The sequence below is a fragment of the Drosophila tropicalis genome, unplaced genomic scaffold (genome assembly GCF_018151085.1).
Source record: "Drosophila tropicalis isolate 14030-0801.00 unplaced genomic scaffold, ASM1815108v1 contig_694, whole genome shotgun sequence".
Taxonomy (NCBI): Eukaryota; Metazoa; Arthropoda; class Insecta; order Diptera; family Drosophilidae; genus Drosophila; species Drosophila tropicalis.
Genome location: NW_027173176.1, coordinates 7,153,455 through 7,172,512, shown reverse-complemented (window position 1 = coordinate 7,172,512; position 19,058 = coordinate 7,153,455). Strand labels below are relative to the sequence as shown.

Below are 19,058 nucleotides of genomic sequence, written 5' to 3'. Positions count from 1 at the left end.
GGTGGCAACGCTGACAGTAACTGATAAAATATCGATACCACTGAGTAACTAACGATACTCTGTTAAACATTTTGGTTTTTTAAACAAAAACATAATCCTAAATTGTCTTTCAAACATAATTTTCGATCATTTCTAGTTTCCCCATATTGCAGTTAAAAAGGATTGCAATGATTCGTTAAATGTATGTCCTTGCCTTTTGAAATTGTTCGAATCGCTCTGTCCCTTTCATATTTACCAGATTTTCGGGCATACCGTTCTCTTTCAATAATGTCTTTGGCATATTTAGCAAAACAGTAAACTCTATACCAAAGATTTAACAAATAGAGTGTTATGGATTAGCTTTATGATTGAGAATGTTCTCCCATTTCGTCACTAAAGCTAATGAGACGAAGATTTAGATTTACTTAACAGTGAGACTGTTCGACAATAAAACATAATTAGTTTGTGTAAATATAATAGGTATATTCTGTGTTTAATAAATTTATTTGTACAATGCTATATATCTACATACATACATAATTTAAAATTAAAAAGGGTTTTATTTATTTCCATTTTGTGGAGAATACATTAATGAAAAGATCTTATTTTGCACGTGTTTCTTTCATTATGCTTTTTAGATACAGACTAGAAGAACTAAGTGACGAATAAGTATTAACTAGGTATGCATATACATATAGCTCCAATATAAGATAAATAAAATCTAAAATAGAAATTAGAAAAAACAAATAAATATTTACAAAACAATATCGCAATACATTAAAAAAATATATCAGGAATGCAGGCAATCAAAATGAAAATACGAAATAAAAATACAATAATACTGCTCGCTAAAAATTTGGAAAATAATATAACGAGATTTACAGAGCTACTAGACGGAAACAGGGAGATGACTTGCTCATGAAGATAGTCTTGGTGGTGGTGATGGTGGTTTTGGTAATAATGTTCAACTATGAATGGTTTGCTAGTGGATGGTGGGTGATTTGATTCAGTCAGCGTCATATTTCGCATTCAAACTCAGAGATGCGGTGATTGAAGTACACCACACCATGTTCCAGATCCTCACTAAAGCCGCTTACATCCATATAGTCGGAGGCTGCGGAATCATCGTCCACCCATTTGTGCAGCGATCGAGTGATCTCTAGACGTGACTGTCCAAAGGAGGGACGCATGTGCGGCTCCTTGTGCCAGCAACGCGACATAAGATTATAGAACTCATGCCGGCTCTCCTTGGGTAGTTCGGGACGGAGGCCTTGTGGTACACGGCGAATCACTTCGCGGCCAGTCAGCTGGCTGTAGGGAGTAGAGCCTGAAATGTATTTAAAATAAGTTATTCTCTTAATCTGGGTGCTACTTTCCGGGCCCCACTTACCCAAAGTTGCAATCTCCCAGAGCACAATGCCGAAGGCCCAAATGTCTGTTTCGGTTGTAAACATGTGATATTGCAGACTCTCGGGAGCCATCCACCGAATGGGCAAAGCATGTCTCTTGCCTATTGTGTCGTGACCATGCGACTTCTTCTCAGATGGAGTGTGATGCGAGTTCTCCTGACCCTGGCCAAAGGTGTGCTGCCAATGCTGGAGAATATAGCGGCTTCCGAAATCGAATTTGAATTTATGCCGCATCAGATCATTTGCGACATTCTTCTCCTGTTCCTTGCGCAAACGCTCAGCATCCAGATCAATCGACATGCCAAAGTCACAGATTTTGCACATGCCATTATGGTCAAGTAAAACGTTGCGTGCGGCTAAATCACGGTGGACAATCTGTAAGAACAGGCAAATCAAGTTTCAAAATTGATGTAATGTATATTAAGTTTGAGTGGAGGGCAGAGCATCTTACTCTTCTGCCGGCAATATACTCCATGCCACAGGCTATGTCCAAGGCGAATCCCGCCAAGGTACGTGGTGACAGAGGGGCCAAACTGCGTCCTCCTGGCACGGAAGCCGGTAATATGTTAGTGGCGCTACGAGCTGCTCTCAGCAAGGATAAAAGTCGTCCACGCATTGCATACTCCATGATTAGCATATGGGGCTCTGGAAGACAAGAAAGAAAAAAAAAGTAAATAAAAGCTGGCATATCTTGCGAATTCGCTAACTTACCACTCTCAACACAAGCTCCTAACAGGGTGACAACGTTTTGATGAGAGCCCAGTTTGCGCATTATGCTCGCCTCTTCCTTAAGGCTAACCTGGGCACTGCAAGCACGAATTGTTTTCACAGCCACAATGCGGGTTGCACCAAAATGTCCACTTAGGTCGTCAGCTTCGGCCTTCCATACTTGTCCGAAATTTCCCTCACCCAAAAGACTTTTTAGGCGAATGTTGCTGCGATCGAATTCCTGAAATTCACTGGCCAGTGAGCTTTTGTCACCATCTCCATACCGATTGTGGTTAGCGTCACGTTGATGATGATGGTCAACCTCATCTTCTTCATCGTCCAGCTGATACTTGGAGTCCACTTTCTTCACTGGACTGATAGGCTGCTGATCGGTGATGCAGACGTCGAATACTTCGCCTTGCTTAGCCCTTCGACGCACCACGTAGTTGCGCACCAGATAGAGGATGATGGCGGCAAGTGGAATAATACCCACAGCCACTAGCACAAGGGTAACAAGGTTCATCCGACGCATTTCGAGACCCACATCACGCTCATCGGCAATCGATGTGGAGCTAATATCCATCGGAGTAGATTGCGATGAGGATGAAGACTCGAGGACGCCTATAAAAACAGCTGGAGCTTGGGTAGATGTGGAGCTTCGAGGATTCACAGTTGAACGTACAGATGTAAGTACTGTAGTGCGTAGAATTTTTGAATTTGAATCGGTGGTCGTGCTTAGTGGTATGATTCCACAGTCGTCTGTGTTGTTGCAAAATATAATGAGATTCCCCTGATCCTCACTGACTTCCTGGGTTAGTAGCGGTCCCAAAGCTCGCAGACGTTCAGTGTCCTCTTCTATTATGGTTTTACGCTTAACAGCGATGGTGGAACTAGGAGCTTTAGCAGTGGTAGTGGTGCGGGTGGTAGTGCTGGTGGATGGAAGGCTTTGAGTTGTAGTTGTGGACGGCTTTTTAGTGGTGGTTGGCATTGAAGTAGTGGCAGGTGGAGATGGTGATGATGGTGGTGACGTTGCTGGTGTTTTTGTTGTCGTTGTAGTAGTAGTTGTTGTTGTTGTTGTTGACGTTGTTGTTGTACTGCTGGTTGTAGGCATTGCACTCGTTGTGGTTGGACTGTTTGTAGTGGGCACATCTTCAATACGTTTCATTGTGGTTTCATCCTCTGCACTAAGCACAGTGATAATCAGTGGTGTCGAAGAGGCAGGGGGCCTAATCACTCTGCGACCAGTTGTCATCGGCTTTTGAAATGTATCTTCATCACTTAGTCCTGCAGTAGGTCGTCCTGATCCTACATAACGTGCACGACCACTTGGAGGTGCGGCTGGTACGGGCGGTGGAACTGGTGGTGACACTCCGCGCTCTCGCATGTGATATTTATAACGACTTCTGCTACGTTCCACAGCAGTCAATGGACGTCGTGTGGAGACCCTTACTGTCGCTTCCTCTTTCGGAACAGGAGTAGTGGTCGTGGTGCTGGTTGTCGAACTTGTGGTAGTGCTGGCACTTGGACTAGCCACCGAAACTTCCAGCACTCGGGGATGCTCATCATCACCGACTGCAGCCGTAATGCTAAGCGATGCCGGCTTAATTGGTGGCAACATAGCTCCAAAATAAACATACGGTTGCAATTCGTCCTCATCTTCGTCTTCTTCCTCCGCCGAATTAGCTGTGGATATTGCCGGCTTGCTTCGTCCTCGCTGTTTCCCATTAGACGGTGACTTGGTGGCAGCTGCTATGTGATTCACTGTATCATTCTGCTCCTTGGCCACTACAAAAAGTCCATGAGAGGACTCGTCACTGAAAAGTATTTCATTGGTGTCGCGATCACTGGTCACCTTTGCTGAACTTCTATCTCTCTGCGCCACCGTACTATTTGCTGCTCCCGCCATTGCCATGCGCGTGAAATTGGCGCATTGTCGCATACAACTAGCTGTCGTCCGCCTTGTGAAATTCTTTGTGCAATTGCGAATGCACACGGAACGCGGATCGCTAGGGGACTTCGAGGTGGTCTCAATGGCTGCCACCGCCGCTGGGGATATAGCACTTCGACCAGTTGTGCCAATGCGTGTGCGAAAGCCGCCTCGGTGAAGGGCCGAACGGCGAGCAGCTAGAACATTCATAAGTTTGCGTTCCCGATCCTGGGCAGAGTTCGAAGGTGCTAACGATGGGCGGTTAGCACCAGAAGGCCGATATGTGGTGGGTTTGTCGCCAACAACATCTGTAAAAACAGAAAAAGAATTAAAAACATTTTACTAAACGCCCAAACAAGCTCCAAATCGCAAAACAAACAAAAGCTGAATCTAGTTTGGTATGTCAAGTATTTTGCCTTTGGGCAGACTTCGTCGTCGTCATTGTCGTCATCATCATTATCTTCGAATCGTCTTTTTAGGCTGTTAATCAGAGAAGCCCAACTGCGTTTCTTAACCTAAAAATGCTGTCGATTGCCGCTATAAAAGTTGATTGAATTAAATGCTCTAATGTACAACGAAACTTTATAGCTTTAGGTAATTTTTGATGCTGCCCTCGCATTGGCCGTTTCGCAGCGCTTTTAACCCCTTGACTCAGCCAACTTATCACTTGCTTGCTGGCGATTTCTACAAACAAGCGCTTGTGTTTGTCCGTAGTTCGGTTCTATTGCTAATCCGTCTGGTTTTATAAACTCTCAGCTTCATGAATCATTCCGACAATTACAAGACGGCTGAGCTTGCTTGCACAATTGTTTAATTTTCACGTTGCCAAAACAAACGATTCGCCGTTGTTGCTGCTTTTCACAAACATTTAGTTCATTGGCTTGCAGTTTGGGCCAAGGTTAGGCTTGGCATCTCAACGACGCTCAGCGACAACGCTGTGACTAGAACACCAAAAGCGTTCGCCAGCGACAAAGACTTGCGGCGAGTCGCCGCCTCAGTGTTCAGATGCTGCCGCTTTTTTTGATGCTAACTTTTTTTTTCTTTTTTGGCCATTGCGGGTGTAGCTGTCTCCTCCACTAAGCAGATAAATTTGTCTTTGTTTCTATACTTGTGTTGTTTATATTGTTTTTCATATTATGCAGAGCTCCGCCACCGCCATTTGGGTGTCTCGTCACGTCGCTTTGCCTTCAATGAAAACGACAAGCAGCCGCAGTCGGTGGCGCAGTTGTTCATTGGCTGCGCCTGTTTGTCAGCATATACCCTGACCTAGCAAAAGGTATATGCCCCATTACCATTAACGTTTACTAAGCATATGTACACATATATCGTGATGGGTACTATATTAACTAAGAAACCCTAAAACAACTCGATTCTCTTCAGAACAAAATGTGAATTTCTGGAACTGTTTAACCAATAGTTTAGAGTCTTTAGGAGAGCATTCGAACTGCGGTAGTGCCGAATTTAGCACTTCCCTCTGGTGTCTAGCTTAAGTTGGCCTGCGCGACTTCTTGGCATTAGCCACGCTGCTGTTGGCCATCGTCGTCGTTGCTTGGCATGCGTTGTGGAATTTTAATTTGATTTTGGTAATAGACACGATTTTTTCTTTTTGTCTTCGTTTGGAAGCGGCTGCGCTTGCGCGAAGCCGACCAAAACGAAACAAAGCTATATTGAAGGCAACTACCAGAAACGGTTCTAACCAAAAGTCGTGGCTAGCCGACAAAGTCCAAAAACTAAATGAGACTTTTGTCGCAATCGCCCAAAATTTACCATGAATGCAAAATTCTAGCAAAGCAAAGTCATTCAGCTTACATAACGTCTTCCAAAAAAACAAGAAAACAAAGAGTTGTGCAGCTCAGCCATGTGATTAATCTTCACATTTTAGCGGGGGAGAGAACAAGATAGAACGCAAGTTAGACACTCAGATACATAGAGGGAGAGTAGGCAAGCGGATGCGGCAGCGTGACTAATGTCAACATTTGCTTATATTCACTCTTTTATTTTCTGTTTTGATGTTTATGTGAAATTTAATTGCTGCCAATTTGATTTGCCCAAATTTGGACAATGGACAAGCATTCTAGGTAGCGACTTGGCCGAAATTATTTGCCAGCTAATGAGCTCTCACTTCCGACCTCCCTCTTCCACTTATCCATCAAACAAAGCAGTCACAAAAAGCGCACACATCATAGCAAGCTACTAAGCTGCAGCCACAAAACCCAGATGATATTTCTACAAAAAAAAAGCAAACAACAATTTTTATTACTCATGAAGCACTAGAAAGACAAAAACAAAACACCGAACTCGGTATGCACTCTCAATCCTACGATTTTAACATCACTATTGAGAAGAATCATCCCCAAATACTCGATTGAACTATCATAGAAGAAGCACTGAAAATTAAAGGACAAAATGGAGTCAAATCTTTTCTGATCCATTCGGATGTTACTTAAGAACATTTGTGAATTTTGTTACCTAAATAAATTTTCAGTTGATCAAATTGTTTTCTCTCAGTGTTTTGCTGAGACCTACACGGGTACTGAGTTGTAGTACAGCTTGAACGATTCGCATGTCTTGAGTTTTGTTTAGAACTTTTAATTAAAAATAAATTACTGGCACACGGGTCGTCGGTGCAAGGGTGAGGGGGGTGGTCAGGTGGGGCTTAGTTGTGTGTGTTTATTGTTTGCATGGGCTAATTGACAAACGTTCACGCAATGGCAATGGAAATGGAACTGTAACTGCTGCCGACAGTTGTTGTCAGTATTTATTTCGTTTGTCATATTACTTAAAAAGTTATGAAATACCAATTCAATAAGCGGAACATACTCATAATCAAACACAATAAACAACAAAGTAGATAAATACAATTGCGACTGCTGTGACACAAATGTCAATCATTCGCAACGTTGCACATCGCGTCAAAGTCAACTCTAATAGATATGCGCCCTTCATTCATCCGTAACTGGGTGCCTAGCAAAGAAATGCATTCAATTCCAGCTAAGAGTTTGTTAAACTGAAAACTATAGTTATCAGATCTTGCAGTTCCAAAAATGTGGTTCTGGGCCAATTTTTGTTCATCGTCGTTTTTGTAGGGGCTAATACTTAATTTTGCATTAAGCAGGAATTGGATGCTTAAAAAAACGTTTCGTGGCATTTCACGACAACTTTGGCAACTAACTGCATTTCCGCATTGACATCCGCACCAAGTTTGTAGCTGTTTTTCCTTTTTTTGTTTTGTTTGTGGTACCTTTGCCATTTCTTTTTTGCTTTCTCACGTTTGCTGCCGCAGCCGACGACGACTTGTCTGCATTTCCTGCATTGCCTGCCTGCACCCACAAGTCCAGATCCAGGTCCAGGTTAACTTCAAACTTCAACTGCCTGCCCCGCGACAGTTGCTTTACCTTGCTTTGTCATGGCTCGTGTTGTAATGCCGTCTATGGCCAAATGTCACGCACTTAAAACTGCATCCAATTTTTCGTATTCATTTGTTTGCTTGTTGTTGCTTTTCCTTTTTACCAATCTTCCCTTCTGGTGCTGCTGCTTCTGTTCGTTATGCTTGCCAGTTTGGCATTTTCATCGCTGCTTCGTTGCCTGTTTTTCGATTTCACATTAGAAATACTGTGGCGATCGATGCAATCAACGCCTTGCATGTCTGCCTGCATCTGCATCGTTTTTTGTGCATTTTGTGTTGTTGGTGTTAAACTTGTTATACCCATGAACGTGTGGGCCAGGCCACAAACTGCAACGAAAGCGGAGAAAGTCTTTGCTGTTTTTGCCTTTTTTCATTTCTTTTCGTTTATGTTTGTTGTTGTTGTTGGTTTCGCCAAGGCGGCATTTAAAAATTGTATTTATGAGCTGGATTAATGTGCAGCAAGAAATGAAAGCAAAAGTTAAGCCTCATCTGAAAAGGCGCAAATCAAGACTTTTTTGAGAGCTCTTAGACTAGCTTATTAAGATTCCAAGGTAACAGCGGACTTCTACTAATAATTGATATATTGGCAAAGGTGTCAGAGTGATTCTGCGATTTGCATTACCCCCACGGAGTTCATAATCTTTGAATCATTGTCTTCCATGTCTCTCTCGGTACGAAAATAATATTTCATCTCTAGCTTAAAACCAAAAAGTGATTAGGTCTGGCACTTGGCATTGTCTATTTTATAATTTTTGCTGTTTTTTATCGCAAAACACAATAAGCGAAAAGTAGAATAAATTATTTTCAACTGAAAAAACAAATGCTGTAATTCTGCTACAAAGTTTTTTCCTAAAAAACCAGCAACTTTCTATATTTTTTTTTTTTTTTCTCTGTTATGTACGGGTCTGAATTTCAATATATAGTCTAAATATCCCAATGGATGGATTAGATGGAATATACAGAGTCCACGATTGCAAATGGGTTTTGTTCCAATCCAAAGGACGGGACGAGATACGACTTTGGAGCCTATTTTTTAACATTGTTTTTTGTTGAAAAGTTTTTTGTCGGTAGAAAAGACTGACAATTATTTTTGTTTAGTATTACTATTGTTTATTGTTTAGGGGGCTTCCGTTTATTTGTTTTGGCTTGCGATTTGAGACTGAGAAGCTTTTCAATACACAAAATGTAAATGTTGTTGCTGCTGTGCATTGAGGCGTTGCAGGGCGTGTCACATGTTTATCATCGTCATCAGTGCAGGTACGTGGAAACAGAAGCAACAACATCTAGTTTTCTCATCAACCTGATTTTACGCAATGGTTAAATCACTCTTTATGTTTAGGCCAAAGCCTAAGCCACCCGCAACCTAACAAAATTTGTTGCTGTTGTTGTTGTTGTTGTTGGTTTTGATGTTATTAAGTGGCTCTGCGCTTTCTTTTGTCCCATTGCAGTTAACTTTTTTAATGAAGACCCCCACTATATCATACACAAGCTCAATAGATTGCATAACCCTCTCCAGCCCCTTAGCCATCTTTCGTTTCAAGTTTGGGTCAAGCAGAAAGACACCATTTGAGGTTTTTTATCTTTTTTCTTTGCGTTTTTATTAATCGCCCACAAAAAAAAAAAACACAAAATAACGAAAAAAAGAAAATTAGCCAAAGACAACTAATGAATTACCTGCCCAAGGGTTCATTCACATTTTGCAACGAAAGTTAATGAAAAAGAAATTATAAACATTTTATATAAACAACCAAACAAATTGAAATTCGCAAAAAAGCTTTTTTAATAGCCACAACCAAACTAAAATTACCCATTTTGTTTCCTTTTCCTTAATGAAACCGCAAAAAATGTATTGCCAAATTCAATTCAATTGTTGAAAAACAACAAAAACAACAGCAATGTTATAAACATTTTTGATGATTTTCAATATATGTACATATATTTCAGGAAACTTAAATCACACAAAGTTTATTAGAGCGTGAAACATAAAAATAAATTTACAATTTTTATGTAGATAATTCTTGGCCTTGTCGTTTGATTGGTTCCGTGATGAAGATCTATGTGAGATTTACATAACTTTCAGAGCTTTACGAGGGGCAAGCAACAAGAGCAACAGAAACAACAGCGTCAACAAGTCAAACCACAATAACAAGATAACATAAGGGCTAACAGTTGAAAACGGATTTATGAACCTTTTTGCAAATATTGGCATCTGATAGAGGGGAGCTGCAACAGTTTTGAGTCTCTAAGATCGCTTCCATTGATTGGAATCTTTCTTACTCGATAACTTTGTAAAAATTTGAACAAGTTTCCTTTGTTTCTATGTACCCACCTTTGCCCATGCATGGCTAGGTACACCGTCTTACAGATGTCTTTCATATAAGTGTCTTTTTGCCTTTTGGTTTTGCACTACGCCCACTTCACCTATGTATACCTATGTATGTATGTATGTATGTGTATGCATTTATATATGTGGCAGAGACTGATGTCGGTGCAGATGATTTGCTGCACTTGGCCAACCTGTTGTTGTTGTTGTTGTTGCTGGTGGTGCTTGCTCTTGTCTCTAAAGACTTTTTGTTGACTTTTCTGATTTTCTTGCTTTGGCTTTGAGTTGGAGCTTCTTCGCTCGAATGCCAGATAAATTTAGTTGGCTTACGCAATCAACGCACATGAACAGAGTTAAATGTAATGAGACCAGCAAAGACAGAGACAGCAGAAAGAGCAACGAAAGAGGAACAGATACGGAGAGTGATGCAGACACAAAGCCAAGAGGCCAGAGGAGCCACACCAATATTGATATTTTTGTTGAGGATTTTCGAGTGTGTGCCATGGCTGGCCAACACTTGTAGTTGTTTTCAGGTGTCTGCCCCCCGACACCTACAACAGACGAAGAGATGGCCATTGAGAGAAAGAGAGAGCGAGAGAGAAATAAACTGCATAAAATTTAAGCATTTCGTAACCAAATTATGCCCATTCATTGCTGGTTTGGCTGACAACAAAAAAAAAAAGTAAAAATTTTCAAAAAAATGTTAATGCGCATATATTAAAAATAATCAAAATGCATTAACTTTTGGTTGGCAAACACTCACAAAAAAGGTTCAAAGGTTTTATGTAACATCTAAAAACTTTGCCTTGCACTCCACTTTTCATTAAACCAAATTATGTCTAGACAAAATGTATATACTACACAGTTATGCATATATTATACATACATACATGTGTGTGTGTGTGTGTGTGTGTGTGTGCGTATGTAAATATATTTATTTTTCAATTGTTTTTGTTGAATTTTCAGACCTACCCTTGGTTTTAAGCCCAGGCCCAAAGAAAACACTTATCGACCTGTTGGAGTTGGTCATTAAGTTTAAGTTTTCAATATGCAAAGACAATTCCATCGCCCACACCAAAAAGTGGCAAACTCACAAAAAGTCGAGCTTAATTGCTTATGAAAATACTTAATTGAAATAACAATTAAAAGTATGTGACTGTGTCCAACGAGATGATGGTCTTCATCCAAATCTCAGAGACTCAGCCATGGACAAAAGAGTCTAATCAATCTCAGCTCGCTTGCAGTGCACGGCACAGCAATGGATGGAATGGCGTGAACCGAAATGAAAGGAAGGCTATCTTCACTTGGCCCGCAATGACACTGATGTGCCCTTGCCAGAACTGGGAAGTGTTGCTCATGATTTGAAAAGCAAATACGCACTTCGTAAACAAAACTATAAGATGAAAGAGAAAGGAAAATGGTAGCTGCTCACAAACACACACATATGTATATATCTATTTAAATAAAAGATATCTTCCTTGAATAATTCCTTTTACTGAGTCCTCCTTTCTAAGTTTTCTTGTCTAAGCAATAATAGTCCGTAATATGTAGTTAGTATATATCTCTGTATGTATAGATCAATTGTGTTTACTGTTGCGAGTTTTCCTCCTTTGGTTCACATTGCGGCGATTTTTGTTTTGTCTGTTACTGGCAGTTGGTCAATAATTGGCATAGATTTATTTTGGATTGTTTGCAATTTTTTTTTTCAAACTTTTAGACAATTTTCACCCAAGTCATTGAAGTGTATATAAGTCTCTTTCTCTCTCTATCGAGAGAGAGTGTGTGTGTGTGTGTGTACATGTGAGTTAGGAAAAACTTACCCACATCGCTGGAACTTAAAATTTCCGCTGAATTTACTGGCATTTGCGGACTTTCGCTGCCTGCAGTCATCGTTGCCGTTGCCGATGCCGTTGCCATTGCTGCCGCTGATACATTGTGTTGCACCTCCGTCTGTGACTGTGTGGCTGCTGCCCTCACCTCTGTTTCTCTAATTGCACCATTAGTTGCATTCGTTTGCGTTTCACTGACTGTCGTCGTCGTCGTTGTCGTCCCTGGAGCTGCCTCTACCACAACTAGCAATAACAGCAAACACAACAACCAGCAATAACAACAACAACTACGCCAAAATGATTCATTGCTTCGATGAATATCCATCAACGACATCGTAACCAAAGCATATATACCAACAAAAAAAAAAAAACAAAAAAAAAACACAACACAAAAAAAACTTTGTTGCTGTTGCTCTATTTTGTTGCTTGCTGGTTTTTCCTTTAGCTGATTTTGCTATCTCGCTCGTCTCCTCACTATTGTTTTATGTTTTCCACACGATTTCCACAATTGTTTTCGCTGTAGAATGGAAATTCTGCTGCCGCTGCGTTGCAATATATGTGCGTCTTGTTGCGGTTTGCCGCTGATGTTGTTGATGTTGCCGCTGTTGCGTGCAATAATTTAAGTCAAATTTGGCTTGCCGACTTATCTGTGCTGCTGCTCCCGTTGTTGTTGCTGCTGCTGCTGCTTTGTTAAATCGTTTTTGTCCGCCTAGCTGTTGCTGCAAAAGTCCAAAAAGATGCGGATAGGAAAGAGTATATTAGTGAAAAGTTGTCAGTTGGATTGAAACTAAAGTACTTAAATTGCAAAGCACTGACAATATGCCTTTAATTCTCTATTTGTTTCTTACTGCCGTGGTGTAGCTGTGGGGTAAGCCGCTTTGTCCAGCCAATGAACCGAATTGACCATCAAATCATATCGCAGTGCATATCACATATCACATTATAAGTCGTGTTAAGTAAGAGTGATAACTGAGGTCGCTAAGAAACATGCATACACCCGTTAGTACGTATGTACATGTGAACACACACACACAGACAGACTTGACAGTTTCTTAGCCATTAAAAGCATAAGCGCAACTACACAATATATGAATTGAATTTTGGCTCTGACAGTTTTTTTTTTTTTTTTTTTTTTATGGCAATGTGTGTCATTGCCTATAGAGGAATCAATTAAACAAAATATAAACAACAAAGACACACTGCAAATACAAAAACAAAAACAAAAAGGCAAACTATTCGTGAGGCTTTTTGCTTGTTGACTTGCGCAAAATTACGTTGGCAATTTCACTCGATTTGGTATGCCGCATAAATTGCTAATAAAATGCAGCCAAAAAAGCAATTACAAATCGAATATCGAAAATGAAAAACGCCTTGATGGGCACGTGCAGAGGGCCCCTAAGTGGGTGCGCCTTCATCAACATCCACACGAACACCAACACTGACATCGGCCGCTGAGCATCGATTTGGCATTCAATGTTAGAGTTTGCGTAATTTTTAGTACCTACTAAATGTGAAATGAAAGAGCTGGTATTATGATGCTAATCAGCCAAATTAGTTATGAATAGAACAGCGTTTCCATTTCTATCTTTGGCATCTCTTCGCATTAATCAAGCAACAGCCAAAGCCACAGCCAAAGCGAGAACCTTTCCCAAAAGATACCCAATAGGTTCAATGTTCTTTTAGGAACTCAAGAAGCGCGTTTTTAATGATGATTCCCATGATTAATTGAAAAGCGCTTTGTCATTAGGTCGAGGGCCGCCGCTGCCCAAACCTAATGAGCACCGTACAATCACTGCCCATAGCCAGAACCAAAGTAGAAGACAATGTCGAAGCCAAGATTCCAAGCAGGATACGTGGTTAGAAACAAAAAAAAACACACACAACATATTTGCATGTATGACTAAATAAGCTATATAAAATTAAATGGGACCAGCCAAACCACGAATTTCGATTGCTCTTACAACCGTTTACCCAATAGTGTCTACAAGTAGTCATGTCAAGGGGGGGCAGTGTATACCTAAGTCGACGCGACCTCCTACTAACATAATTCTTAAAAATTTTATTTTTTGCTCATTAATTTAACTTCCCAAAAAACTGAAGAAAAAACAGTTTAATTATAAGAAAGCCATTGACTTTTTTTTACATGACCATGCTCATTTTGTATATTTTTTTGGTTCTGTTGTTCATTTGTTATAACATCAGCATTCTAAACTTAACAAGCGGCAATGGGAGCTTTGAAACTTTTTTCGAATATGTTTGACCATCTTTTTGTGGTTGCTCTCGGGAATTCTCAAGTGTCCTACAATTGGATGAGTTTAAAGTAGTTCTTTAGTTCAGTGTTTGGTTGGGTTCCATTCTAATCGATCGCACGATGATTGATTGATTGATAAAGTGAGCAGCCATGAAAAGAATTTCAAGTTTAGGTTGATGTCGATGTCGATGTCAATACACATACATTTGTAGGTACATACATATATGCATAGACACATTCTCAACGCCCACAAACTTTTTGTGTTTTCTCGTTTTGCTTTTTACATTTTATTAATGGGTATGATTTTTATATAGTTTTTTGTTGTTTTGTTTTGTTTTTGCCTTTTTCATTTTGCCATTGTGATTGTGTTAAACAATGGGCTAAAACTTGGCCACAGCTGATTAAACATGCAAATTGCTCCGTTGGGAAATCGTGAGTGATGAGCAAAAGACACGACACGGCCCGGCCGCTCGTCCAAGTAACTACAAACATAAAATGTTAATATCAATCCGATATTTATCAACCAAGATCAGCATCAGCAGCATCGACAATAACAACAACAAAAACAAACTTGTGTAATCATCATCTTTGAATAGCTGGGAGATTAAGTGCATTTTGCAAAAAGCCCGACAAAATTCCAATTAGTTTATAAATATGCAAACAAGATGAGCTATTTTCGTGTCAACATTTAAATCATATTGAAAGTCGACAAATTCCAAACTCAAGTATTCTAAACCCAAACAAACAGCAGTTTCTTTCAGTGTAAGTATGCGAGTATACAGACAGCTTGTCCAATCGCCAATTCGAGAATGAAAACTTAAATCCCAGGCACGTCTTCCTTAGTTTAATTGGCATATAGAATGTTAAGACACATACTTAATAAATATGTATACGTACATGTATGTATGTATTTATGTATGTATAGGTGTGTAGGTATGAATGTACTGAACTCTACGACCAGACATCAAACTATCTAATTAGAGTCGAACAGAACTTGTAATTAAATACAAAACTTGCCGACAACAGATGCAAATAAATCTAATACGAATTCATTTTAAGCTGGGGAATAACTTGTATTTCCTCTTATGGAGCCTAAGATTACAAATAGCCATACATAATATAGACATCAAAGTTATGAGCAACTTGATGAATGCTACAAACTTTGTCAGCCATGAAGGTGAGTCTCCAATTGAAATCCAAGCCACGCATGACAAATTTTGATGTACAATCAAATAGATGTCAACTTCCTTTTCTGCACATACAAGTGCACATACATTCGTGCCTGGTAATAAAATAATTATGAAGAATAAATATTAAGTAACTGTGGAAGCAGCCAGCGAGATTAAAGTATAATACAAATAATGGATAATATAGTCAAGTATGTATCGGGCAGAACCTCACAACACAACGACAGCACAACACAGCATAGCGAACAGCAAGCATGCGATACAATAATAAGCAATTAACCCTGAACCCCCCCCCACAGCCCCCTTGAAACCCACGATACAGGCCGGCAGTACCTGGTAGGTACACTTAATATTTTTCGAATGGATTTCTACACGTCTGATTCCAAGAAATCCAAAGAATATTATATATTATGTACCTGCCCATCCAATGCCTGACGCCGCCTGCCACCTGTGTAAAGTGTCTAAATATTTGCTCAAAAGCTAAAAACTTAAAGATTTTTGTTCAGGTTGTTAATGGATTCGACAAACTTTCGTCACAGCTCTTTCGCTCAATACGAAAACCCATCTGTATATTGTATCATAGGCTAGAGTTTAAAAAGCGTTAGAAATTAATGGTCTGCATTTAATTTGGTATTACGTCTCCCCGATTCGAGATGCGGGACAACGGGATGCGGGCAGTCAATTTGATTGAAAATGACAGTTAACGTGCCGACGGCACACTGTCATTAAGGCAAATTTGCAGTTTGCGGTGATTGGAGTTGGTGAAGGGGAAGGGGATGGGGTTGGGGATGGATTGAGGATGTTGCCGCTGATTGCTGGATGACGCCAAGAGTTTTGCCTGAATTTTTTGTGGTTTTGTGCATAGGCCAAAGGCCGAGATACTAGACCAAACTGTTGCATTGGCAGCCATTTGAGATCGGATGAGGTTGCAAATATTTAAAACATTATTGCGTAAACTAGAAAACAACAGTATGTATACCGTTTTCGGATAGTTCAGGCATTCGTTTAATTAGTATACCCAATTCACAGTAGGGACAATTCTATATTCAGTTACCGCCCACTCGCCGATAACCGAACTCTCACTTACTCACAAACAACATTTCCCATGCAAGTTGACTGAGTCAGCAGCCAGCCACAGTCGCTGTTGCATAACAAAGACCTACAACTGGCGGCTAACTAGCAACTTAATGCCGCATTGACGGCACATTATCAGCCAGTAGCTACCAGTTACCAGAGATCTAAGCTGCAGCATCAGTGTCAGCATTAACTTGAGGTCCGTTAGCATCAATTTTCAATGCAATTAAGCATCATTGACTATGACAACGACGTCGAAGCGTCCGGTTACCAAGCTCACACTGAGAAAATTAGATATCACTTCCAATGGGTTAATATTTTTAGTCATAGAAGTGCTACAACCAACATGTTTCTCTCAGTGTGCCAACTGATCCGTTTACCATTTACCGGTTCATTATTTGCAGCATCCGATTTCCACTAAGCGTGTGTGTGTTTGTGTGTTATGGTTATGGTCAATACGGCGGCTGGCCAAACAACTTTTCAATTTCAAGACAGAAAGAAATATGTTCACACAGCTTTCAGTTGCTCTTGTTGTTGTAAACACACGTTTTATGATAAGTTAGTTTATTTTTAAATGTTAAACAATCTGACAACAATGCAACAAACAAATACATAGTTAAATGCAATGCAAGTTCTGTTGGTTCTTATTTGTATTATTTTGAAAAGGGGCTTTAAATTTTCGGTTAATGAGCTCGACCCTTGCTCTTTTCGCTGAGGTTTTTTGGGCCGGCACACACTCACATTAGCAACGCTCCAATTATTTCAACGGATTGCTGATGTTGCTTGTGGTGCTATTGGTACTAGTATTGGACCAACCACCCGACCGCTCGAGTAACCAAGCCGCGTTTTGACCGGCTTGGCAAATTAGAACGGCAACAGCAAGGTGATTCAAATTTGTTTGCAGACTCTTAAAAGACAGCGGAGGTCAGCAGGAAAATATGAAAAATGCAATGACCAAGCTATAAAAAGCAACAACTTAGATAATAACCATAACAACAGCAACAACAACAACTACAAGGGGAAACCTGTTTTTGCGACAAGTGCAAGAGCTGGGGATACCGTCAACGCCATAGCTATAGCCGTCCCCATCTATGTGCACCACAGTTGGAGGAGACATGACCACAAAACCCAACCAATTGAAAACTGGGAACACTTGGCTCCAATCAACCCAAACAAAAGACTAATGTTTTTTTTTCATTTCTTTACTAAATGCAAATCTAAAATAGATTCAGAAGAGTGACCATTTACCTTAACATGGACAATATAATTCATTTATTTGCACACCACGTCGTATGAGTGATATTTTGATTGACTGCAGTTGACTATTTCTATACGGTAGAGAAGTGCATGAAGTATGCACCACTGTGCACTGGCATTGTCAGTTGCTTTTACAGTTGGTTTTTCTTGGAAACTTTTTGCTTTTTTCATTGGTGGGCCCTGTTTTATAGACGGTTTTTGCTTTGGGGCTGTTTTCCAATTCAACTGCTACTCAATGGATCTCTGTTTGCTCACTTTGCTGTTGCTTGTTGTAGTTGTTAGGTTTTGCACTCCTGTTTTTCGTTTTTTCTTTCTTCTATTTCTTGCCGTTTGTTCGGTTGTTAGTTAAAGTTCAAAGGTGGCTCCGAAAGCGGCGTGAGAACCAAAAGCTGCATATGATGTTGCATAGGTGGTCATTCGATCGGTTACCCAATATACGGCGATGACGGAAATCTCATTAAATCGATCTACTTTTGGAGCCATAGAGAGGGGACGGGGGGTACTTACTTTAGTTGCCATTTGTGGATGCTTCCTAGAAGAGATCGCTGCTCACGCACAAGTGCTCCGGCAAGTGCAGTGGCACTTAGGGACTTTGATTCCCATTGAATGACAGACAGAGCAGTCGATATGGTTGGGGCTTGTTGAGTCGAGCTTTTTTGTTAACTTGGTCTTTAGCTATCAGTGGGCCAAAAAGGGATGGCACTATGCTAGAAATATCCAAATCGATTTCACGAAAACACAAAGTTGTTGTTTGTTTTGAAATCTGCACTGACCATCAAAACAATCAATATTTCAATATTTCAATACTTTCATTCCATTCACGGCGATTCGTTGTACTTTTGTTTTTATATTATATTTTCTTGTTTACTTATTTGACCCGCTTTGAAACAACAACAACAGCAACAAAAAAAAGCCATCACAAAAAACAAAAACAAGAAAACAAGTTGCAACGACTTCGATTATGGCTGGAATTTCGATTGTCGTACGAGAATTCTACGCAAAAACCAAACAAAATCAAAAAAACAAAAAAAAAAAAAAAAAAGAACAGAACGAAAACTTGTTACTTGTTGTGAATTTTTGCGTTTTATTTGTTGGAAACCCAGCACTGCACTTGATCTCTCTTTTTTTCTTTTTGTTAAAACAATTTCAAGCTCCACTAATATTTTCTCTATGAATTTTCGTGAATTTTTCAGCTGCGCTCGCGCTCTAAGCACCCACGAGTTTAGTTTACTTCTCCTTCTCGCTCGCTCCTCCTCAGTTGCTATGAACTATTTCGCCTCACTCGCACTTTCTTGTTGGCAAAGCGATACGGGTTCGCGCGATTCCAACTGTTGGCCACAAACTGCGCGAGACGACTGAGCCCCAAATGCGCAATGGGCCAAGCAAAGCTCCACCAAAGCCAAGCCCAGCCAAGAAGCTCCACTGTGAACTTTCAAACGCATAGTCGGGCTTTTCGAAAGCTAAAGTCTCTCAAGTTTGTAGAACGCCACCTGGAGGGCTCCAACGGAGAAGAAGAGCTTTCAAGCCCCAAAGCCGCCAATTTGAATGTATCAAAGCGCGAATCGAAAAATTTAAGTCCGTCAGCGACATACATATGTATGTATATAATGAAAATTCCCAATAAATCTCAACTTGGCAAATATGTTATTTAGCGAACTTCTTGTCGACACTCAAAGGGCATATAGAAATCTGGACAGGAACTTTTCAA

General features: G+C 40.3%; 1 protein-coding gene across 2 annotated transcripts; it reads right to left on the bottom strand.

Moving 5' to 3' along the window:
• Nucleotides 1-441: 441 nt before the first annotated feature.
• Nucleotides 442-18,692, bottom strand: Tie (Tie-like receptor tyrosine kinase). 2 transcript variants are annotated; one of them, XM_068292783.1, is made up of 7 exons: nucleotides 18,124-18,181; nucleotides 17,858-18,057; nucleotides 11,573-12,300; nucleotides 2,100-4,331; nucleotides 1,840-2,033; nucleotides 1,370-1,763; nucleotides 442-1,306 (listed from the first exon to the last, which is right to left on the bottom strand). In XM_068292783.1, exons 3-7 carry the CDS (start codon nucleotides 11,913-11,915, stop codon nucleotides 996-998), a joined length of 3,474 nt encoding a protein of 1,157 aa, XP_068148884.1. In that variant the 5' UTR covers nucleotides 11,916-12,300; nucleotides 17,858-18,057; nucleotides 18,124-18,181; the 3' UTR covers nucleotides 442-995. The 2 variants fall into 2 exon arrangements, with proteins under 2 accessions (XP_068148884.1, XP_068148883.1); XM_068292782.1 differs by having other exon boundaries at nucleotides 17,858-18,692.
• Between the last annotated feature and the right edge of the window lie 366 nt (nucleotides 18,693-19,058).